At 38.8% G+C, this 24,961-nt stretch overlaps 1 protein-coding gene across 3 annotated transcripts in view; it reads right to left on the bottom strand.

Moving 5' to 3' along the window:
• NOTCH2 (notch 2) overlaps nucleotides 1–24,961 on the bottom strand; it is a 200,827-nt gene that overhangs the window by 77,038 nt on the left and 98,828 nt on the right. For all 3 annotated transcript variants that reach the window (XM_021090691.1, XM_021090690.1, XM_021090689.1), the window contains exons 3-5: nucleotides 20,635–20,894; nucleotides 16,940–17,275; nucleotides 6,212–6,334 (exon numbers count right to left, since the gene is read on the bottom strand). In XM_021090691.1, the coding sequence (XP_020946350.1) occupies nucleotides 6,212–6,334; nucleotides 16,940–17,275; nucleotides 20,635–20,800 (625 nt within the window). In that variant the 5' untranslated portion in view covers nucleotides 20,801–20,894. The remainder of the gene's footprint in view (nucleotides 1–6,211; nucleotides 6,335–16,939; nucleotides 17,276–20,634; nucleotides 20,895–24,961) is intronic.

The following is a 24,961-nucleotide window of genomic DNA, read 5'->3' as shown; positions in this document are numbered from 1 at the left end:
TTCTTATTTCTTCCTAGTGAATCTGACCATTCTTTAAAGCCAGGAATTGATATATTTCTTCACTGTATCCCTTGTAGCATCCAGCATAGTATTTTGGATATAACTGTTAATTACACAACGAGTATCTGTTATCAAAGCTACCTTACACCCATTCTATGAAGGCTTGAAAAGTCATGATGTGAAACTGGATCTTTCCTGGGTTGTAGCAAAAACCAGACATTAAGTCATGGGTCACGAGGGCATAAAAGATCCCTGAGTCTCACCTCCTGCACTCTGTATTGGACCATACTAACCACTCACCCCTGATTCCACCAACAGGACCATCATCATCTCTGAGATCTCTGGAATGAGGGTCCTTCAGGTTAGCACTCTGGAAGTCTGCCCAACTGACAGTAAACTAAAATTAGGTGGGGAAACAGAATTCAAAAAAAAAAAAAAAAAAAAAACTAAAAACAAAACAAACAAACAAAAAAAACAGGCTTAATTTTCAAGTCCTCACAGTCAAATTCACAGCAGAGAAACTGAAATGGAAGATGTATTTTCCCATTCCCCCACGCAGAATACAAATGAAAAAAACCTGCCACCCCAGATGACTTAGTTTCCAATCTCAACCAAAAAGCCCTATTCCTATAGTATTTTTTTTAAAAAAGAAATGTGGTTATGAGAAAAGCCTAATCCTAGAGAATAGCTTGCACCAACTAGAAGCAAGACTAAAATAGGAGCATTGAGCTCAAAAACAAAATACCACCATAAAAAGATTCAGTTTCCAGACACCACCTTTGGCAGTATATGCTTGCTGATTCATGCCAAAAATTTTTACTGAAGTTGGAGCATTTGACAGCAAAGGGAATCTTAACCAACTCTTTAGGCTCATCTTGCTAAAAAGGAGAGCTGAAAGCAAATGTGGTCGGTTTTATTTGACTCACGTCCACCTAACCTCCATTGTTCACTTCTGCTTAGTGTCCCAAAACACTATTCCAAGCCCAAGTTGAAATTACATTTCTGGGTTAATAACAAGCACAGGAAAATAAATCACATCTGCCCTAGGAGTGAACTCAAAACCAAAAGCTGCCAGAGTGGAATTTGTGAGTTGAGTTTAGAGTCAACTTTAATTCTGAAGGACATGAACCTCCAAAAGAAAAATTCAAATAATAACCTATGTAGACAAAACATTAATCTACACTGCTTCAATTAATTTGGGGGCCTTTTATAACTTTTTTTTCCTTAAGTGGATATCTGCCAGAGCAGAACTTCTCCCATAAGATGGCTTGGAGCCAAATACAGTAATAATAAAGACATATGTGCTCAGGTTTCCTCAAATTCTTAGGTATACTTCCACTCCCCAAAGGAACTTCCAACTACTGGCTTATCCCTATAACAAGATTCCTGCAAAAAAAGAAAACCATTTGCCCAACCCCCAACACCAATTTCTTTCTTCCACCTGGATTTTGGTTTGTCTGGAAGAGTGGTAGCCTTTGAAGGCACAAATTAGTACTATTCTAGACAACATGTCAGGTAGAAAGGCTCTACACTGGGCTAGGCCACAGTTCTGTCCACACTTCATATGGAAACTACACCAGAATAGGCCGACATGTTTTTCTCTAGTGAGGCCAACAGGGCCCCTCGAGGACAGCTACATGTCCATCCATCTAGGATCAGTGAGGATGCTTCTACATAGTACATCTTTGCATCTAAAGAAGTATTACCCAATAGCACTATCATGAGAGACAGAGATGTCATTTTAAATCTTCTGGAAGCACATTTTTTTTAGCACTTAAAAAAAAAAAAAAAACTGGTGAAATAAACTTTAATATTATATTTTACTTAGTGTATTCAAAACATTATTTTAGCATCTAATCATAATTTAAAACATTATTACTGAGAAATTATACTTTTTATTCATACTGAGTCTTCAAAACAGACCAGTCATATTTCAGATGCTCAACGGCAAGATGTGGTGAGTGGCTACCATGTAAGCATGGACCTAAAGTGTTTTACATGTTATCTGTTTGCTAAATGAATGAAAATCTCAAAAAAGCTTTTTACTACACCATTTATTCTCCCAATACCCCAACAAGTAGCTAAGAGGTATCAGTTCCATGAATAGCAAATAAACCTTTCCAAAAAAAGGGAAGCTGACTCATTTATCCCAAATTAATCATGAATAAACTTGGAAAAAAGTTTCTGGTCATCCTGAAGTCCAGAGCTTACCACAAAAGATCAGGACTTTTATGTCGATGTACTTATAAAACAACATAGTTCCTGTCAGGCTGTTCCTGTTAAAAATGTAGCCAATTCCCAAATCTCTGTTTATTTTACACTGATACCTAGGGGTTTTTTTTACCTATATCATCCCATTCATTTTTCTTTCTTTCTTTTTTTTTTTTTTTAAGCTAGCTGGCAACTTTATTTCCTCTCCTAGTAGCCTACTCTAACTCTTCCTTCTCTATTTTGTCAAAATTCAGACCAAATAGTTCATGCTTCAACTCTGCAGCTGAACATGGTAAAGGGAATTCTGCAGCTGCAATAAGGCTCTCAGGTATAGTGAAAAAAAAATCATCAGACTGAATATAAAACATTCACTTCATATTAACTTCTAATCTCAAAGTGGCCAAGAAAACACATACACAGAATGACGCACCACATCCTAGAAAATAAAACTATAAATGAACCTTCAATCTACTAAAATGACTCAAAGATCTTAATACATATTTTAAAAATATAAAAACCCATTGAGTCAATTTATATTAAATAAAAAAGATCACAGATTCACACAGACTTGGAGTTCAACAAGCCTAGATTCAAACCCTAACCCAACCATTATGTGCCTTGAGTAAATTGTTTAACTCTTCTGAATATCCATTATTATCTGTAAAAAGAATATTTAAAAAGCTCTATCCCTCATACAGTTACTGCAAAGATTACACAAAATAAAACACTGCTGTAAGTAGCACATCATTTGGCAGCTAATAAACATCAGTTAACTCTCAGTCCCCAGCCTCATTCATCTCTAATTTGTGTTAAGTCAGGAAATACTAATTGAATTTATTTATAGCTCTAATATCAAGAGATAGGAACCCTACAACTCCGAATTTTCTTTCTATTCTCAGAATGAGGTAGGGGCTGGGATAATGAACAGCTCACCAACATGGCACTAACAACAAAGGTCTGTTAAGGAGCTTAGTAACTCGTGTTATCAACAGTGCAACAACCCCATTCCCTCACCTCAAGGATATAAAAATGCCAACATTAATGTGGGGAGTGTTGTCACAGAGGAACATTTGGGAGAGTAGGGAGCCCAGAGGCTAACATGTAGCCCAGCCTGGAGTGAGGTGTCCTGAAGGAGGTTACCACTTGATCTGAGCCAGGCAGGCTAAAATGGTGAGGTCTACAGGAAGAGGAGTGGAGAAGGGAAATCTAGAGGAAAGAAATAGTGTGAAAAGACACAGAAGAACCTGAAGCAGTTCTCATTGCTGGAAAATGAAGCACTGCTAGATACTCCAGAAGACGAAAAAAGCAGGCAGGGCTGAGGCCAGAGAGGACTTCCTACAACAAAGGAAGTACTTTTGACTTTATCCTGCTGGTGACCAGGATAGCCAAAAAGAAGGCTGTTGTGAGAAATCTAAGAATTGGCATGAGTGAAAAAGAGGAAGGAAACCGGTGGTGAGAAACTGAAGGCTAAGGGGTACTTGAAATGACAGCAGACCAAAAGAAATAAATACTGCCACACTGAATTTATCTACCATTTCTGCCATCCCTTACAGGAAAAATAAAAAACACATGGAGAAACACATCTTATTAGACTTTCACAGAAAAAAGCTATTTATTAAACATCCTAGGGTAAGAAATTTTGGTAAAATATCATTTGACTGGGAAACTTTCCCTCAATATTGGGCCCCCCTAATTAATACCAAAGCAGGAAACTAACCGGGTATGGTATCAAAGAGAAATCAGCAATGAAATCACAATTATTTAATCTTTGTTGGCATCAGAAGACATGGTACCACATAGAGCCACTCCCTCCCACAGGGAAAGGGAGAGATTTGAATGGGGTCAAGTTCCTAACAAGTACCTCATCCTTCCCAATACCACTGTGAGGACCATCGAAAAAGGAAAAATTTAAATCTTTCCAGTTACTATCCATCACATAATTAACTTTTCAGTAATTTTTTTTGCTGTTGTTGTTGCACATGCAGCACATGGACATTCCCAGGCCTAGGACTGAATCTGAGCTGCAGCTGCGATCTACGCCACAGCTGCAGCAATGCCAGATCCTTAATCTACTGCACCAGGCTGGGGATCGAACCCATGTCTCAACATAGACCTGAACTGCTGCAGAGACAACACCAGATCCTCAACCTGCTGCACCGCAGTGGGAACTCCTCAGTCATCTTTTTAAGCTGAAAAAAAAAAAAAAAAAGCCTATGAAAAACCACCAGAGAAATGGCAAAAGCTAAAGAGTAGAGAGGATCTGACAGAAAGAGCAGAGGATTGGGAGTGAAGTCCTAGGATCAAGACATCGAGAAGAAATTCTAGGGGAAGTCCAATTTTAGGGAAATCTGGTGGGAAAGGATTTTTAAAAAAGACAGTTTGGGGATTAAAAGCAGAAATGTGTGCCCTTCCAGGAAATCATGTTATTGAAGTTTTAAACCCTTTTAATCTTTTTCTATTCATAGTCTACAGCTCTAAAGAGTACTCTAAATGATCAGTTGCTACAGATGAGGGATGGCAGTTCAGAGCCTCTAAGGAATACCAGGTAGTAACAACAGCAATCCAATATCAAGACTTCTTTCCTGGGCACAATCCTTTCATTGATGTTGTAGTTTTTATCTTGTAACATTAACTTATCCTTGGGTTTCTACATTAAATCAATCAATTTCTCTCAAAAAGGCTCAGTTCTTAATCACTTAATCAGTTCTTTAATCAGTTCTTACTTGTCTCCACTTTCTGTTAGATAAATAGATATAAACAGAAATTGGAACCAAATGTTTACATAAACTCAATTTCAAAAATAAGAGGAAAATCTGCCTAAGACATTAAAAACTTCCAATATAAATTGGAAAGTTATACTTCCAGTTATAAATTTAAGACTAGTTTTCTAACATCAGAAAAATCTATGTGCAAAAAAGGGATTAAAAAAGGAAAAAGAGAAATGTAGATAGACGTCATAAAAATAACATCATTAAGAAGACCTGCTCAACCCTTTGCATAACTATAGGACATGGAGTTTCCATCACGGCTCGGTGGTTAACAAATATGACTAGGAACGATGAGGTTGTGGGTTCAATCCCTGTCCTTGCTAAGTGGGTTAAGGATCCGGTGTTGCCGTAAGCTGTGGTGTAGGTCACAGACGTGGCTCAGATCCCAAGTTGCTGTGGCTCTGGCATAGGCTGGAGGCCATAGCTCTGATTAGACCCCTCGCCTGGGAACCTCCTTATGCCACAGGAGCGGCCCTAGAAAAAGGCAAAAAGACCAAAAAAAAAATAATAATAATTATAGAACATGACAGTAAAATGAGATCGGTTTTTGTCCGTACACAAACAATAAGCTCTGAACTCTCACGGTCTGTAAAATTTATTTTCCCTTCCTTTTAGCTGGAAGAAGGGTGGGTAGAAGGGGGAATATTTTAATAACTTTATCACATAATTATGAATATTCTTTGATACTACACCAAAACTTGACAAGTTGTAGTTTCTTTTTCTTTTCCAGCCTTACTGAGCTATATTTAACATACAACATCATATAAGTTTAAGGGGGTATAAGATGATGATATGTGAAATGTAAAATGTGAAATGATTACCACAGTAAGATCAGTTAACATGTCCTTGACCTCACACAGTTACTGTTTTTGTGTGTATGTTGTGAGAACATTTGTATTTTTGCATTTAAGTATGTTCTTTTCCTCAAATACTAATAAGCATCTGCTATGTTCTAGGCATGGCAGATGTTTTTGCCAGATAATAACTTCAAGAGTCTGTCAATAATGCTCTTTTCTCATATCTCCCACCTAGTATTGGGCTGGGTTTACAAAAGCTGCCCAATAATACCTGTGAAAATATTTCTTTCTTCAAGTGAACACGGGTACATATTGGTAGCACTATACCCAATGATGAAGTACGAGATCCTTGTAAAAGGAGTCTACTTCAATAACAACCTGCCTCTGGTGACCAACCTACACCCCATTCTGACTGATGTGTCACACGGGACATACCTGTCCACTGAGGGGGGCAGCGGCAGTTGTAAGTGTTGACCCCATCCACACAAACCCCTCCATTCTGACACTTGTGGTTAGGGCAGTCATCAATATTCCTCTCACAGGTGATGCCTTCGAAACCTAGGACGAGAAGAACAAGAGAAAATGATAAATTATCACACAGATAATGTGATCTGCTCTTCGCCACAGGACGTGGTCGTCAGAACAGACTGACTTCATTATTTCAGTTCAATTGTCAGCAGCTGGTCAACCCAAGACTCACCACAGAAAAAAATCCCCCAACCTTCTGTCTTCTCTTACTTCAAGCACGGACAGTTAAAAATGACTCATTTTGCCAGTGACATGCCTTCATAGTTACCTCACAAGTATTTCAAAGTGTTTTCATGAAATAAAATCCCAGTGAAGATAAATGTCTACACAGGACAGCTATTAAGAGGTTCTTTAAAAAAAGGGAGGAGGGTATTAGATTTTCCCCAGCTCCGTGCTAGATTAATGGGAAGAACAGATGAAAGATTGCCTAATTAAATTTAAATTCCTTTTAATTTTTTTTCCCCTGGAATGACTGCTTGGGAAAATCAGAGGAGAATGGGGGTGGGGGCATAAAAAAATACTGAACATAAAATCTGAATATATGGGTCAAAGTCACCCTCACTGCTTTTAAGCTATTTAATACATGGTAAATTACAAACTCTGAAAACAGCTTCCTCATCTGTAAAACGAGGCTGATTTCACCTGCCCAGCCTGCTTTTCTAGGTTGTTCTAAGTGCCACATCATGAGTAAAATACAGTATAAATATAAAGAGCTATCTGAACATGGGGTGGCATTATTACTAATTAAACTTGTCAACCCTTCAAATTCTTCATCCTTTTCTCCACTTTTATAGCATTGCTTCCTTCCTCTTGATTTTTTCCTTTTACGAAAATGAAACTAGCACACCAAACTTCACCCTAACTGCCCATACTGCTGTGCTCCTCTATAATTTATATATTGGGCTTTTTTCTTTCTCCTTGCTACAAAATCTCATAGCTATTAAAATAAAAGACTACCAGTTTTAAAACAAGACAGAATGTTCACTGAACATTCTCTTATTTGAAATACAGTATGACTAAATATTTGACCTCTATCAAAATGTTCCCTAAGGTTCCTCTCTCTTACTCAAAACACTTGTGAGTCTTACACTATGCACCAGCACAACTGTGTAAAGGAGAGTCCCTGCTTTCGGGGCATTTACAGTCTGGTGAGACATCAATTACACCTCGCTTTATTCACTCCTTACCACAAGCTACTGTGGCATTCTATATCTTCTCTGTTACACTGAACGTGGCTGGTTTCTCTAACTACAGTAGCAGTTATGTAAATGAGTATGAACCAAGTTACTGAAAAAACTACCCAGAGACCAAAGGAAATCACTTTGTGGAAGATGCGGATAAATGAAAACTTGACTGAAGAGAAATTACATTTCTCCAGGTATTTGGTACTCAGTCCATTCAAGTAGATGAATCATTATGTCAGCTTGAGAAAGACTCTGAAAAATGTTATAGACTCAGACTTTTTAAATTATTCATATTACTCATATATCTGTTTAATCATATGAAAGTCTTCCAAATGGACTAATGAGTCAGAAAGTGTCGAACTGTTTAAGCCCACCCACAATTACGATAAATTGAGGGCAAATCTATAGATAGATGTATAGTCCCTGAACAACTGAGGTCTGTGTTCCTAGTCTAGTGCTCCTCAATGGAAACATTCTTCAGGAAAGTTAGAGAGTGGTTTAGATTATGGGATGATGGGATACATAAGGGGTCCTGCCCAACACTATTAGAATCTGTATGGTCTGGTGGTATCCTAGAATTGATATTGGTCATCCTCCCCCAACCTGATCTCCCTGGTGACAAAGACAAAATGTGGTTGACTAGGGTGTCAAGGAGGTGATGAAAGCTTTGAAGCCAAACTATAAGGAATTGAAATTATGACCCTGTATTTATACTAGCCAGTGCTACAACTAACTGAACTTACTAACCACAGGCAAATTAAGAAAGCAGAAGCATTTCAACATAGCCACAGCGTTTAAGAACTAAAATGTTGTCTTTTTGTGACTATTTTTAAGGTAGGTCTTCTTTGTCACCAGGTAGGTAAATAAGAAGGCAAGTAGGTAAAGAGTTAACTTATGGTTGAAGCATGGCCTCTGAGGCCACTCTGAGTAGATTCAATTCCCATCCTTGCCATGTAGTAGCTGAGTAACTTGGCAAGATACTTGAAACTTTCTTTCCTCTCTGGGGTAACTAACAGGACCTACTTAAAAGGTTGTTTTAAAGATTAAATGAGTTAGATATTAAAAAAACGCTTAATTCATATGGTATTTGTCTCTTTCTGACTTACTTCACTCAGTATGAGAGTCTCTAGTTCCATCCATGTTGCTGCAAATGGCATTATTTTGCTCTTTTTTATAGCTAAGTAGTATCCCATTGTGTGTATATACCACATCTTCCTAATCCAACCATCTGTTGATGGACATATGATATCACTTATAACTGGAATCTAATATACGGCACAAATGAGCCTTTCCACAGAAAAGAAAATCATGGACTTGGCGAACAGACCTGTGGTTGCCATGGGGGAAGGGGAGGGAGTGAGGGAGCTTGGAGCTAGTAGATGCAAACTATTGCCTTTGGAATGGATTAACAATGAGATCCTGCTGTGTAGCACTAGGAACTATGTGTAGTCACTTACGATGGAGCATGATAATGTGTGAAAATAGAATGCGTACATGTATATGTAACTAGTCACCATGCTGTACAGTAGAAAAAAAAACTGTATTGGGGAAATAACATCTAAAAAAAAAAAAAAAAAAAACACTTACTTAGAGGAAAACATAGGCCAAACACTCTCTGACAGAAACGACAGCAACATCTCCTCAGATCCACCTCTTAAGAGTAATGACAATAAAAACAAAAATAAACAAATGGGACCTAATCAAACTTAAAAGTTCCTGCACAGCAAAGGAAACCCTAAACAAAATGAAAAGACAACCCACAGAATGGGAGAAAATATTTGCAAATGAATCAACTGACAAGGGATTAACCTCCAAAATTTATAAACACCTTCTGCAGCTGAATACCAAAAAAACAAACAACCCCATCAGAAAATGGGCAGAAGATCTACACAGACAATACTCCAAAGAAGACATACAGATGGCCAAAAAACACATGAAAAGATGTTCAACATCACTCATCCTTACCGAAATGCAAATCAAAACCACTATAAGGTACCACCTTACACCAGCCAGAATAGCCAGCATCAAAAAGTCTACAAACAATAAGTGCTGGAGAGGGTGTGGAGAAAAAGGAACCCTAGAACATTATTGGTGGGATTGTAAGTTGGTGCAACCACTGTGGAAAACAGTATGGACATGCCTCAGAAAACTAAAAATAGAACTACCATTTGATCCAGCAATCCCATTCCTGGGCATCTATCCAGAGAAAACCATGCCTCGAAAAGATATGCGTACTCCAGTGTTCATTGTAGCACTATTTGCAATAGCCAAGACATGGAAACAACCTAAATGTCCATCGACAGAGGAGTGGATCAAGAAGATGTGGTACATATACACAATGGAATATTAGCCATTAAAATGAACAAAATACCAGCATTTTTAGCAACATGGATGGACCTAGACATGATCATGCTAAGTGAAGTCAGCCATACGAGACACCAACATCAAATGCTTTCACTGACATGTGGAATCTGAAAAAAGGACAGACTGAACTTCTTTGCAGAACAGATGCTGACTCACACACTTTGAAAAACTTATGGTCTCCAGAGGAAACAGTTTGGGGGTGGGAGGATATGCTTGGGTTGTGGGATGGAAATCCTGTGAAATTGAATTATGATGATCATTATACAACTACAGATGTGATAAATTCATTGAGTAATAATAAAAAAAGTAAATAAAAAAGCACTTAATTCAATAAAAGGTGCTAGAATAACTGAACATCTAGATGCAAAACAATGAAGCTGCATCCCTTCCTCATTCCATATGCAAAAATTAACTCCAATGTAAGAGTTAAAATTATAAGACACTTAGAAGAAAACATAGGAATCAATCTCTGTCACTTGGGATAGGCCAAGATTTCTTAAATATGACCAAAAGCACAAGCAACAAAAAAAAAATTGATAGTTTGGACTTTATCAAAATTAAAACATTTGGGCTTCAAATGATACCATCAAGAAAGTTAAAAAGACAGCCCACAGAATGGGAGAAAATCATTATACAATAGATACAAATCATGTATCTATTGAGACATATCTAGGATATATAAAGAATTCTTACAACAAAAATAAAAATAAACTATACATAATAATACAAAGAACCCAATTATAAAAGTGTTCTACACATATTAGCTATATTGGTGGGATCAAATCATCCCTTAGAGAATATCTACTCTAATCCATCTGTGTTACAGATGAAGAAGTTAAGGGCCACGTGGCTGACTTATCCAAGTGTACATGGCGAGCAGGTAGGAGTCAGTACTGAACACAGAAACTTCACCCAGTTTCTATCAGTATGCTCTCTGGGACCCCAGAGTTCCCTTTCCTGGAAAATGGACCTGAGTCAAAAGTTCCCATGTCTGAGAAAACTCAAAATCAGTTCTCCTTCAAAGTTAAGAAAAATTTTATGCTTTAAATGTAGAACTACAGCACTCCTTTTGGAAATAGATGGCAAATTCCTATAAGAAAGTCTACCCAAAGTGGGGTGGGGACATTGGGTAAGGCTTAAATGAGTAAGTTACAGTGCAATCACTTCTTTAAAATATTTTAATTCTTTAAGATTTTAAGAGAAACAGACAAGTCTCCAGACCTGTGGGTGGGATGGGTGTAGCAGACTTACGGAAAGGCTCACATGACTGCACTAAAAGGAGTCTACTGCTTAAAGCCAATTCACATCCTTAAAAGGCCAAAAAGAAAGAAATTAAACTCAGAAGGAACATTTTAAGACTGTGCTGTTATAAAACCATGGGCCATGTAACTGATAAATGATGACAGTGAGGGTGGGGAGCAGAAAAGTGTCTTTTGAACTTGTCATCCCACACATCTCTCAAAAGAGCTTCCATATCTTTCCATTTTCAGACCCTGGGAGGTGTGAGGGTGGAAAGGCTTGTGGAGAGGCACAAATAGGAGAGCAGAAAGGGGAAGATGACACAGCCACAATTCTTCCAGGCCAGGATGAAGGTCCTCAGGAAGAGCTTTGGTGCAGAGGGGTGAGAGTGAGGGGAAAAACCAGGGATGCCTGGAAATAGACAAAGGCACAAAGGTTAATGGCTCCAGGCTACCTTCTCTCTCTGCCCTCTGGGAAGAAGCCTGTCACAAGAGCAAACTGGCCCCACTTCTATCCCAATGATTTCCTTGGCACACGTCATCCATCCTCCGAACGGGCCCCAGTGAGTTCACTGATCCCATGAGTGGCCTACCACCCACCCAGGCTGCTGTTCCTACCTGTCTTCCTTGATATCTCCCAAATGATCTCCACTTTTTTTTCTCCTTTTTATGCATATGGAAGTTTCTCGGGTAGGTGCTGAACTGGAGCTGCAGCTGGGGCCTACACCATATCCATGGCAACACGAGATCCAAACCACATCTGCAAACTGCACTGCTGCTTATGGCACTGCCAGATCCTTAACCCACTGAGCGAAGCTAGGAATTAAACCCATGTCCTCAAAGAGACTGCATAAGGTTCTTAACCCACTGGGCTACAACAGGAATTCTGACCTCCACTTTCCTTTCTAACTTTATCTCCAAAGAAGTCAGAGACATGAATTAAGAGGTTCAAAAGAAATAAACTCAGAACATTAAAAAATTATACAATATAGGACTTATCTTCTCTATCACATTTAATTCATTCACTTATCAAATACTCATTGAGTCTCAATTTTGTGCCAGGCACAGATTTGGATCCTGGGGGAAAAGTTAAAATGGGAGTGTCTACTGGGAAGGATGAACAGTCGGTTTGGTAAGAGCTGTGTGAGAGGACTATAGGTCACCAAAAGATCTTAGAGGGTCTTTCATCTCAACAGGGGTAGGGAACATAGAAGGCATTTCCATGAAACAGGTACCTTTGCCACAAAACAAGGAATAAGTTCTATATAAAAAGGCACGGTGGGTGGGGAAGAAAGTGATAGAAAGCTGAGTTGGTGGCATGGGCAAAACTAACAAGCATGGGAGAACAAGAAAGATTTCCAGGACTATCAAGTAAAACTGGACTCAAGGTCCAAGTTAAAGGGGCAAAAGTAATGTGCCCTGCAAAACAGTATGGTAACTCCTACATCTGCTCCAGAGAAACCTGCCAGAATATGATTAGTATAATACCCGAGAGAATGTCACATGCCCGTGCATATGAGAATGCAAGAGGGAATTATTTCTAACAGTTTTTAAGCTCAGCAACTGCACAGCAGACACAAAAGCCGCAAAATGTGCTTAAGCTTTATTTTAATGACATAGGGATATCACATATAATCAGCCTGTTTTAAGTAGAGAGGTAGTTTTACAAAGGATAAACATTCCTCGTTTGGAGAGGACAGATCAGACAGTGTTTTATGAAGTTTAAAAGGGGATAAGGAAGTAGAGGAGAGAAGGAAAAGGGGAAAGTCCTTCAAGGACTGTCCAATTCAACTGTGAACTCACAAGTCACAGCCAGGAGAGTCAAACAACCCACTGTTTTCTGACCATCTGTGTTACTTCTTAAAATAGCCACAAACACAAAACTAGTTTAACTCATTCTCTCCCCACAAACTGGCCCTAACCCCAAAATACTGGGAATCAATGACTCAATAATTTATTTCCTATTTTGCTCTTTTGTTAAAATTATTCTGGCTGAGTGTTCTTCTCAGAGCTTCTGGTAAAAACTTTACTTAATGGTAGTTCATAAAGGATCTGGATTGTTAACAGTTTCTGATCCAAGGAGAAGATAAACTAGAGTCTTGATTTGATTCTATCAGCTCCCTCTGAATACATTTTCTTTTTTTCTTCCCTCTACAAACACTTTTTTCTTTATCAAGGATGATGAGTCATTTTTGCAGTTTTAATTCCCTTTCCATAGTTTTAAAATAATGCTAAAAACTACTTAGTACTACAGTGCCCTTTGCAGGAAAAGAATTATAATCACTAACCTACATGAGGTTCACTGACTTTCAGAGTTAAAAAGGACTCCAGTTCTTTTAAAAGTACAGGAGGAGAAGCTAAACTAAGTCTAGGATGCATTTTACCAGGAAGAAAATGGGTAAATCAAAGTTACATTCTCAATACTACCATATTATTCTGAACGCAGTCAGTCAATCGATAGGTGTGTGCCTGTTATACACCTGGCACATTTCTAGGTGCTTGGGATCCATCACTAAACAAAAACAGAGATCCTAGCTTTCACTTTGGAGAGAGGAAGAGGTGGCAGAATTTGGAAAAGACAGACAATACACAATAGACCTATGAGGTAAATTACAGAGTGCAAATTATATAGTAAGAAGATGATAAGTGTTAGAGAAAAAGAAAAGAAAAGGTAGACCAGGGCCAGTAACAAAGGGGGAAGGGAACGGTTACGATTTGAAATAGGGTGATCAGGGTAGGCCTCAGTTAAAACTGCCAAGGCTTGGAGTTCCTGCTGTGGTGCAGCGGGATCAGCAGCATCTCTGCAGCTCCAAGATGCAGGTTCAATCCCCAGCTCAGCAGTAGGTTAAAGGATCCCACCTTGCGCAGCTACAGCATAGGTCACAACTGCAGCTCAGATCTGATCCCTCGCCTGGGAACTCCATGTGCCGCTGGGTGGTCAAAAAAGTAAAAAACTGCCAAGGCTTAAAATGTGCGGGGAAACAGCCACTTGAGAATTTCAGACCTTGACAAAAGCTACTTTGCCTCCTGCTGACGTGGTTTCCCCATTTTTAGAAATGAAATAATGATTCTCTTCAAATAAAGGTTTACATTTTAGTCTCCTGAATAGTGTGGAGGGCAATGGGGGAGGGGGAAGGAGAATGGTACTGCATTATGAAAAAGACCCTGTAAAAGAAAATCACCTCCAGGCATTATTTCCCTAGGAGGAAATAATGTTAGTACTTTGCAAACTCCACCTGAGACATAAAAAAACAATGAGCATAAAATCTTACACACTGTGTAAATATATATTTATTCATTAGTGCATCATCTATTGTTTTAAATTCTTTTTAATTTCCTTCTATACACTGTCCAGGCTAACGTTGTCTGTTTTAGATCCTGGAACCCAGATAGGCAAGAACTAGTCTACTTAACTATTTTTAAATATCTTCATGATGCTATACACAGGCAGGAAGGTAACAAATATTATTAAATCTTAATTAGAAGTATCTCCTTTTTCTTATAATACGAACCTATATTTTTAACCCAAGCACCCCTAAGTATTTAACAAAAATTTTACACATTTTTAAAGCAGCTTCAGAGGCAGACAAGCACTTTGTAATGCAACAAGATATACAAAGCACAGGCTTTGGAAATAACCTGCCTGGGTTTCAGGACTCAGCCTAACCACATGTTGGCTGTGCAACTTTGGATAAATCACTTAACATCTCCAAACTTGAGTTGTTTCACCTGGGAAAACTCGAAAAATAATACCTCTCCCCAAGGTTTTTGTGTAATGGAGCTAATGAATGCAGAAGTACCTGGCACAGTGCCTGACTCATAAAAAGCATTAAATAAATGTTAGTTTACACTCTTTGCCAAATCTTCTGTCCCCAACTCTGCACCCCCCATCTTGATCCCAAACACACACACACACACACACACACACACACACACACACACACACCCCTTCAACAGTGTGAAAAAAAAAAAAAAAATGTCTTCCTTTAAACTATAAGCAGAGTGTAAGCAAGAGTAAAGAGCTCCTTCCTCCATCCCACTAGCCCTGGCAGCCTCTGAGCTGTGGAATCCCTGGTTATTTCCTTTCTCAAGGAGGAGATACTATTCTGGTTTGACAGATCCTTTCCTGGACACACTCTCAGAATTCCCTAAGGTTCTTATCGTAGCTAATGGATAACAATGCAGAGACTATGAGAGTGAATAATCACTCTCTCCCAGCTAAAAACTTCCTTTATTGACTTCTCTAACTTCCCGTTAGTATTCTGTTGCCAAATCAACCTCTTGTTCTAGGCAACAATTAAAAGTAATTTTCGTGAAACTAAAAAATACATTTATTTAGCCTTAAACAATAAATTGCACTAACCTCAATTACTAGTCACTTAGGCTATTAGAATATTTGCAAAATTAAATTGTTTACATTTCTTCTTCCAGCTTTTAACCTTCAAAATGCAAACAAAAATGGGAGTAAAGAAAGATATCTTTCTATACAATAATGTGGATAACAGCAATATTAGGTAAATAAAAATTTATTTAGTGCCTAAGTGGTAGCATTAACTATTCTTCATTGAAAGAGAAACTGAAAGCAATACAATTAAACAGCTTGTTCTTGTGGCTTACGGTTCAATAGCACACTTTTGTATTATTTGGTAGTGTCTTATATTGCTGTACCCCAGGCACAGAGCATGTTGCTTAGAACATAGCTGGCAGTCAACAAATTTTAACTGAATGAAATGAATAAATGACCATTTAATTTTGTTTTTATCCCGAGGACCAACATATGACCTTTAATCCCCAAAAGATAAAATATGTGGTCCCATTATATATGAACCATACCCATAACACCAGAATCTAAGATCCCCACTCCAAAAGAGTGGCTAGAACAACTTATTTTTGAGAGAATTCTGCTTATTTAGCACATTATTTCCCCCCTACAGTTTTCCTTCTTTTGTTTTTGCACTAAGGATATTTGTATAAAAACAGAATCTTTGTTGCTTAGTAATTCATCTGCTCCAGCTGCTTGTGTTCTGTTCCCAATCAAAATTCTCAGTTTTCAGCCTCCTCATCATTTTTATAAGGAGTTCAGTGAATTGGCCGGTCTTGCTTCTTTTTTTGTCCTACAGAACAATGGTCCCCAAGCTCCTATACATTGCTCATCTTTTTCCTTCTATCTTGGGGTTAAGTGTGGTTGTGCCACACACAATCTATCAGTGTTCATCAAAAAGTACTTATTAACAGAGCACCACCCTCCACCCTAGTTCCAAAATTCTCCAGCTTCAAGGCTGGGTAGAGTTACCCCAAAGTCAGAGAGGTTAGGCAGAAAGGGTTCTGAAGACCAGAAGCCATGGAAAATCATAAAAGTGTAGGTGGATGCAGTTAAGGTAGATAGCAAAATAATCTATTATTATAGCAGAGATAAAAGCATATAGGAAAGTTGATCTACCATTAACGTCAATTCGGTTTAAAGCATTTTATTAATTACACATAAAAACGTTTCAATGTCTAAGTCTCACTGTGTTCCTTTCCATTCCATAGACTTTATCCTTTTCCCAGAGCTCTGTTTCTCTTATTTCTCACTGTTCCTCCAAAAAGGACAATAAACAATTTCCAAGCCACTCATCATCATAAACCCTGACACGTATATACCCCCTGCTCAGTTTATGGACCACATTGGGCCCATAAAACTCCTCTCTCACCAGCAAACCACCCCACACAAAATTCTCACTTCCCCTTTTCCCTGCTGGGAAGGATACTTCCTAAGGCAGCAACTGAGCCACACCCACCCTTCCCTTCCCTTCCCTTCCCTGCTGGAGGTGCATCCCCAGACCCAGGACACTAGGGGGACTCCTTACCTGGAAGGCAGTTGCACTCAAAGGTGAAGTCTCCAGTCTGCCGGCAGGTGCCTCCATTGACACAGGGGGAGGGTGCACAGGGCACATAGGGGCTGTCACAGTGCTGGCCTGTAAAGCCCTGGGGACATTGGCACTGATAGGAACCTGGAAGGTTGAGGCAGGTGCCCCCATTCTGGCACTGTCCTGGAACGTCACATTCATTGACGTCAGTCTCACACTTCTGCCCTGTGAAGCCTGCGAGGCAAGTGCAGGAGAACTGGTTGGCCACTGTGGTACAGGTACTTCCATTTGCACAGGGATGAGACAGGCAGGCATCAGTCCATTGACACAGTTTACCTAGAAGAAGGATAACAGAATCAGTACTGCCCACAGAAATGGGAGTCAGCCCCACTCCACATCTCCAAACCCAAGAGGTGACATAGGGAATTGTTGCATGGAGAATCCTTACGGTCTTTGAATTTTACACGAAGCCCATATCAGAGTCTCCTCAAGATCACCTGACAGAGGCCCTCATCTGAGACACAAAAATGCAGTGGAACACATGGTGGTGGCTGGGAGGGACTGCCGGCTGGTCATATGAAGCCCATTTCTGCAGGATTCCAACAATCCCTAGAGCATAGAAGGGTCTGGATCATCTCTGCATAAGCTGCCCCTCCGTTTGGAAGGTCATCTTCCTTTTTATTTGCCTGGTGGATTTCCTTTTATCTTGACAACTCTACTAAAAATTCACCACTGCAGCAAAGTCATCCTTAATGCCCCCCATCAGTTCCTCAAGTCCCCATCCTCTCTCTCTCTCTCTCTCTCTCACACACACACACACACATTTGCACATGCAAACACACACTCCAAGTTTGATGTTTCCTTTTATTATATCACCTGTCATACTGGGGCAGATTCCTGTAATAGGCTCTCAAATCATGTCTTTTGAATGAGTAAAATGTATGCATATTTTCCACAACACATTAAGACTAAGAGGACCTCTTAAAGATAGAAACAAGTCAATACTATTTCTTTTCCTTTAACACACACATACACACGTATTCTGGGAAACATTTTGCTAACTGTAGTCTTAACAGAAATACTGCTGTATGTGTTTGAAGAGGATAAAGAGTCTCTGACTCCTTATGTATGAAAACAACTGGAAGCTGTCATGAGAATGATGGGAAAGTCTAGAAAAGTAATCCTTGTGAACTCTCTCAGGTAGGGAAGTACCAGAAAGGTGCAGGAAGAAGAATGTGTTGAATTTTAGGGCATGACTCCAAGGAATCAAAGCTGACTGAGATAGAAAGAGAGAGAGGAAAAAAGAATACTCCCATGCTACCATGGAGGCTTTTTGCTTTCCTTAGTTTAAGCTTTTTTAGCTGAATATATGAAACCCCCCTGAATTTGTTAATATTCCAATTGGTTGTCTAGGTAAACATCCAAATCTTTGGCCCCCACACAAAAGCAAATGAGAGTCATGATAGCTTTTCTAAAAGGGAGAAAGAGGTGACACAAAAACACACAGGAGTGCTCTCTGCCAATCAAGGAATGTCAAATCAAAGGGTAAAGGAGTAATAAAAATTTGGACACATCACATATATCTCAGGGTGCTAAGCAGAAAGAAAATGAAGGAACTGCTATTTTTCTTCTGGTTTATTTTCTTACCTTACCTATAGTGGAGAACAGATAAAAATGGTTACTTCTGACATCTGTGTATCTCTGAGTATTTGCCTACAATTGCAACAACAACAAAAAAGGTCTCTGACCTTGGTTTCCCATATATGTTTTGTATAGGCACTAACTTCCTGCCTCTCTCTCTTTGAAGATCTATGAGTGGAGTGGAGATGACCTCATAAGGTCTGACTAGGTGGGGGTCCTGGACTCTCACGAAACCAACATCAAGGGTGAGCTTGACCTATGGTGATGCTTTAAGTGACAGATGAAAGTGGCAAACGTGTAAAGATTATCAGAACACCAAGAAGAGATCCTTTTAATGGGAAAGGAATACATTTTAAATTGAGGGTTATTTCTGAGTAAAATTTTAATTATGAAGAAGGCATTACTGCCCTTTTCACTAGCCAGGATTAAAATACTTTAAGTGGATAGGCTCTCCCTTCGCCTTGTTGAGCAAAACAACTCAAAACTGACACTCAGGCAAAAATTATTCTCTTAACCACTAAATGTCTTCAATGACTCACAGTATCAGAGCTGTCCTAATCATGATGGAGATAACAGGTCATCCTAAATATCTTCTACCTGTACCAACAGCTTTTAATGAAAAATCAGTAGAACAAACAGTCTAAGTGATCCAGTCTAATTTTCTGAGTATGTTTTTCGTTTTTTTTATTAGGTTTACAGAATCATCGTTATAGTACAGGACAAAATGATAAATAGTTCTCCTTTTCTAACTTAATAAACAATTATGGTCCATTTTGGACAAAGTTCAGACCCACCTTTGAAGGGCCCATAATGTAGTCAGATAAGTGACACGTAAAAATTAATTGCAATAAAATTTAACACATTAAATAATAGAATATAAAGACCAACTGTGTAAAGGAATCATGAAAGGTCAATGAGAGTTTACAATAACATTGGGCAATCACCAACTGTAGAAAAGGGTATTCCAGGCAAAGGGTGTGCAACAGCATGGAGGCAACAGGAAGCATGACATTTTCAGGAAATGATGAGAATGGTGGCGTCACTAGAACTAGATGCTGGTGGGGAAGTGATGCTATAAAAAGACATAAGGCCTAGGCTACGAAGGGCTATAAGAGCCACGTAAAAGAGTTTGTAGTTTGCTCTGGAGGTGATGAAATGTCACTAGGCATTGTAACCAGGTGAGTTTGCAGGACGATTTGCACTTAATTAAAGATGTGACAATGTGACAAGTGGACAAGATGGGGAGAAAGTAAAAGCAAGAAAACCAGTTAGGAAACAATTGCAGGAGTCTGGGTGAGAGATGACGTGGACCTCAACTGCAGGGTAGGAGAGGAAATGGAGAGGGTTAGACAGGTGAAAGCTATTTCAGAGGTTAGATTAGGTGTCTAAATAGGTGTAGGCAAGTGGGAGGGAGTTTCCAGTTCAAAGTATTTGGAGTGTACATTGGTGCCACTACTTATACCAACATCTTGAATTAGAGGTATCTGTTGAATTTTCAAGGATAATATGCAATGGATAGTTAGACATATGAGCCTGAATATCAAGGTGGGGGTGGAGCCAAAAGGATGACTATGGGAGTCATGAAGAAAATGATGAAGTATTTAGAGACACTGAGAGTCCCTGGGGAAAGGTGTGATAGGCCTCAAAAGAGGGCTCAAAGAAGAGTTCCAGAGAACACAAAAGTGAAATGCATGAGGACAAGAGCAAGGCAATACAGAAGCAAAAGGAACAATGAGTTTAGAAAACCAGAGAAGCCAGTGTCCTGAATATTTGGGGAGAGGAGATTTCAAGGAGTAAGTTATCAATAACAACTTTTCTTCCACACACATACTTTAAGCAGTCAACTGCTTCTGAGTACTGACCCTTTTTCTCTTTCCTTCTCCCCTTTCAAAAGGAAGTCAAGGATAGTTACTAGAACATGCTGGTTCTTTACCATAATGTTAAATGTGTGTAAGAGTTGGGAGGACCCTAAAGAGCCAGATGACCATATCTAAAAGATGCTAAATAAAAGTACCTGAGAATAAGAAAGTTTGGGTCCTCATCCCATTTATTACCTGTAAAACCAACTTGGCAGGTGCACTTGTAGGCATCCCGGCTAAGCACATGGCAGGTGCCTCCATTCTGGCAGGGGTGAGACATAAAGCAGGGGTGAGTGGTTGAGTACTGGCAGTTCTCGCCTGTGAAGCCCATGGCACATCGGCATGTGGCTTTCCCCAACATAGCCTGGGCCACACATGTCCCACCATGCTGGCAGCGGTTCTTCTCGCAAGGGTCTCGATGTTGACAATATTCTCCCAAGAAGCCCTCTGGACATCTGTGTGGAAAAGGGAAGAGCCCATAAAAAGATCTGACTTCTTATAAGTCCAAAAACTTACAAAATACTGCAGTCCATTCAAGAAAGCTCTAGACTGCGAATTGAGAAACCCGAAGATAACAACCTGTAAAGCTGCCTCACTTTAGAAGCAGAAATGCTCAGAGTACCCAACCGCGCACTCCCATGTCTTTTTGAGTCTTGGCAGATGACAGATTACCAAGTGGGTGATCCAGCATGGTCTGTCATGGCCAGTCAGCATGACCCTTATTCAGAGGCAAGATACAACTACAACTTTTTTCATGTAGGTACAGGCTTGTGTGCTGTAACAGCACCTTTTTGCACAGCCTTGTTCATACTTGTCTTTAAATTCACTAACTTTCCCAAGCTGACTAAGTTATTTGATAGAACTGAGACAGTCACATGGTAATGCAAGGATTCTCCAATTTAAAATATATAAAATATCATGTATTTTCTCTCAATAAAGCATTGATAAATAACTTATTTTCTTGTTTCTATTGAGACATCAGTTGGCCTAGACCTAGAAATTCAAGGAGTTGAGACTCTGATAAAGAAAAGGAGGCAAATGAATGGGGAAGGATTTAAAGGGGCTTTTCAGAAACTTAAATCTGTTAAGATATTAGTACCGGGCAGTTTTCCTAACTAAAAAAAGCACTGAATATAATTTAAATAACATTAAAAATATCTAGGACACCATACAAACCCCAAAGTGAAGGAAAAACAATTCAAGGATAACATTCTATAACCTTTTCCATATATGTGTTGAGTAATCTTTTTTTTTTAATTTTTTATGGAGTTTTGTTTTTTATGATTTTCATTTTTTCCATTATAGTTGATTTACAGTGCTCTGTCAATTTCTACTATACAGCAAAGTGATCCAGTCAAGGACTCTTTTTATATGCCACCCATTGATTCATAAGATACACAACCATCCCAAATTGCACGTAATATTTATGACAATTTTCTCTAAACACCATAAAAAGGCATGAAAAGTCTCCATTTTCATAATGAAGATGTTGTTTAAATGGGACCTCTAAGAAGCATTTAAAAGAAACACAGTTGCAACAGAAGAAAGGGTGGGGGAAAAACTGTAATTGTAATGTATACATGTAAGGATAACCTGACCCCCTTGCTGTACAGTGGGAAAAAAAAAAAAAAAAAAAAAAAAGAAACACTAAGTCTTTGATTCTAAGCTATAAATTTTGATATTTGGCTGTCACTCCAGATATCTGATTCAACTTATTTCTCCATTTTACTTTCTGGAGGACAGAAAACTAAATCTACAAGGCTGTTCCACCTTTACCTCAAAGATGACACATTAAATCAAACACTAAATCCTCAACCTCGAAACCAGCTCCTACCACATCTTGCTATGCTCACTGTGTCCTGACTCTCCCAGTTGCCTAGACTTGAAACATTGAGGTCCTTCGTCCCTCCTTCTTATCTTAACCAATCATATCCAAGATGTTTGATTAACCACTGGTTGACCAAGTGAGGTCTTTAGAGGTCATAGTTTTAAGAAAAGAAGGAGGATCAGATATTTGGGAACTAAGGCAGAATACGTCCAGAAGAATTAAGTACTAGCTAAAAGGGCTGGAGGAGGAAACAGAGCTGGTAAGTAGCCACAGTGGCAGTGGTGTACCTGGCCACAGCCTCCTCATCTTTTCCCAGAGCTCTGTACAGTAAGCATGGCAGAACCAGGAGCAGCTGGTGCTCTGAGCAGCCTCATGAGCAGGTAAAGCTAAAGAATGAGAAGCAGTGGGGAGAGGGCACAGCACTGAAACCAAAGATTGGCTGAAGTTCCTGGTGAGGAGTCTACATTTCATATGGTCAGAAGGTCCATTTGGAGTCTTGGTGCTATGACCTTGGACAAGTTAGTGCTATGACCTTGGAAAAGTTACTTAACTTTACTATCAGTTCCCTTACATCTTAAAAAGTTAAAATAAAGCTATCTACATCATGAGGGTATTATAAGAATTGAACAAAATCAAGTATATGAGAAAAGTTATAAATATTTAAAAGCTCTACATTGAGAAAAAATATGATGCTTTATTCAAATCACAGCTTGATTTGATAATAGAATGTCATTTTCTCATTATTTTTAAGGAGAAAAATTGCCAATATAGCATAGCTAAAATTAACCCTGAGCTATGTTATTAAAAGTATTTGCAACTTATTCAAGAAATCTGTTATTGATGATGTTAAAAACTGCAACACAATTCTCATTCACAGTGACAATCCTCTGGGCATTAAGCCTGGCTAACAAACAACTCTTGATTCTTCCATATGGGAATTATTTACCTTGTAAATCATGGCAAACTTTTAAACTTGGGTGGGCTTTGCTCAGTTTTGCTACCATCACCATCTCCCCAACACTATCATGTGGCATATGCTCAATGAATGCAAACTTACTTAAATATTAGCATCATAAACATGTAACAAAAGCATAAGGTTCCCAGGAAAACAAAAATGAAACAATATGGAAGATTCTGGAGCCAAACAAAAGTATTTCTCAATTATGCGTCACTAGGGTTTAATCTACATTGTTGCTCCCCATCGAGCATGGAAAAATAAGTTTCAACCAAGATATGTTTAAAGAAAACAGTAAAAGTAGAGGTGGCAACTAGAGCTTGTGGGTCTACTCTGGCCCACTGCCTGTTTCTGAATGGCCTGAGAGCTGAGAATGGTTGTTACATTTTTAAATGGTTGGAGGAAAAAAAAATCAAAATAATGACATTTTATGACATTTGAAAACCATGTAAAATTCAAATTTTAGTGTCCCTGCATAAAAGTCTTGTTGGAACACATACCTATTCACATAGGGACTGTCTATGGCTACTTTTGCACTACAATAACAGTGTTGAGTAGCTATGATGAAACCATATGGCTCGTAAAAGTATTTACTATTCAGTGCTTTACAGAAAAAGTTTGCCAACTCCCAAATAACAGAATACATATATGAAGCCTAATTCTATAAATAGTATCCAACATGCTTATTAATAATGATGCTGATAATGAAGAATATTCTCGTATCAGTTTCCACAAAGAATATTACACTCATTCTTTCATGCAACAAATGTTTACTAAGTGCCTGTTAAGTGCCGAGCATTGTTCTGGCTAGGAAAATTCTTAAAACTGTGGAGTTTAAATTCTAGTGAAAGACAAAAAAAATAAATAAATAAGTAAAATGTATAATTTGTTAGTGCTCTGAAAAACAACAAAACAGGAAAGAGACACAGAAGGCCTCATTCAGGAGGCACATTTGAGTCAAGACCTGAGTGAAGTGAGGGACTAGCCATGCAAGTTATCTACTGAAAGCATGTTCATGGCAGAGAGAACAGCAGGTGCAAAGGCCCTAAAGGGAACAGTCCTGGCATTTTGAGGAAGAGCAAGGAGACCTCTATGACTCTCCAAAGAGATGAAGAAAATAGAGCAGCAGAAAATAGATGAGAGCAATAACTAACCAGGAGGCACATCATGAGGGCCTCTAAAGGATTTAGGGTTTTCCTCTAAATGAGAGAGTACTTAGATACGATGTACAACTGATTTATTCTCCTGAAGTCAACATGGAGAGCCACAACTTAATTTTATGTGAAACTAGATGCACTGCTGGTATAATAATAAAGATTTAATTTCTTATTTTAAATGTTCCGGAGGGCTATACATCAGCTATTTCATTCCCTTAAAACATGTACAAGTCTCTTTGAACACACATTTCTCACTAAGCCTCATTTCCCTTTTCAAATTATTCTTCCTTCACATACTTCTATAATTTCTGTAGCCTAATTTCACAGATATTTTCCCTCTCTTTTCCACCTTACTTGGTTACTTTGCAGTAAAACTTTCATTCTATTCTACTTATTGCCCAGAAATATGTCCTAAAAGTAATGTCTTTCCCCTTGTCAAGTTCAGTGGTCTCATCTGAGATTTCTTCATCAAGGAATTCTCTCTCTTTTAAACATTTGGCTTCTGTGACTCCCTCTGTATCTCAAAGCTCAGTAAATTTTTAGTCTAGATTCCTGGCTCCTCTTCTCCTTCCTCCCCATCAA

The sequence above is a fragment of the Sus scrofa genome, chromosome 4, assembly GCF_000003025.6.
Source record: "Sus scrofa isolate TJ Tabasco breed Duroc chromosome 4, Sscrofa11.1, whole genome shotgun sequence".
Taxonomy (NCBI): domain Eukaryota; kingdom Metazoa; phylum Chordata; class Mammalia; order Artiodactyla; family Suidae; genus Sus; species Sus scrofa.
This window is presented reverse-complemented; position numbering and strand designations above follow the sequence as displayed.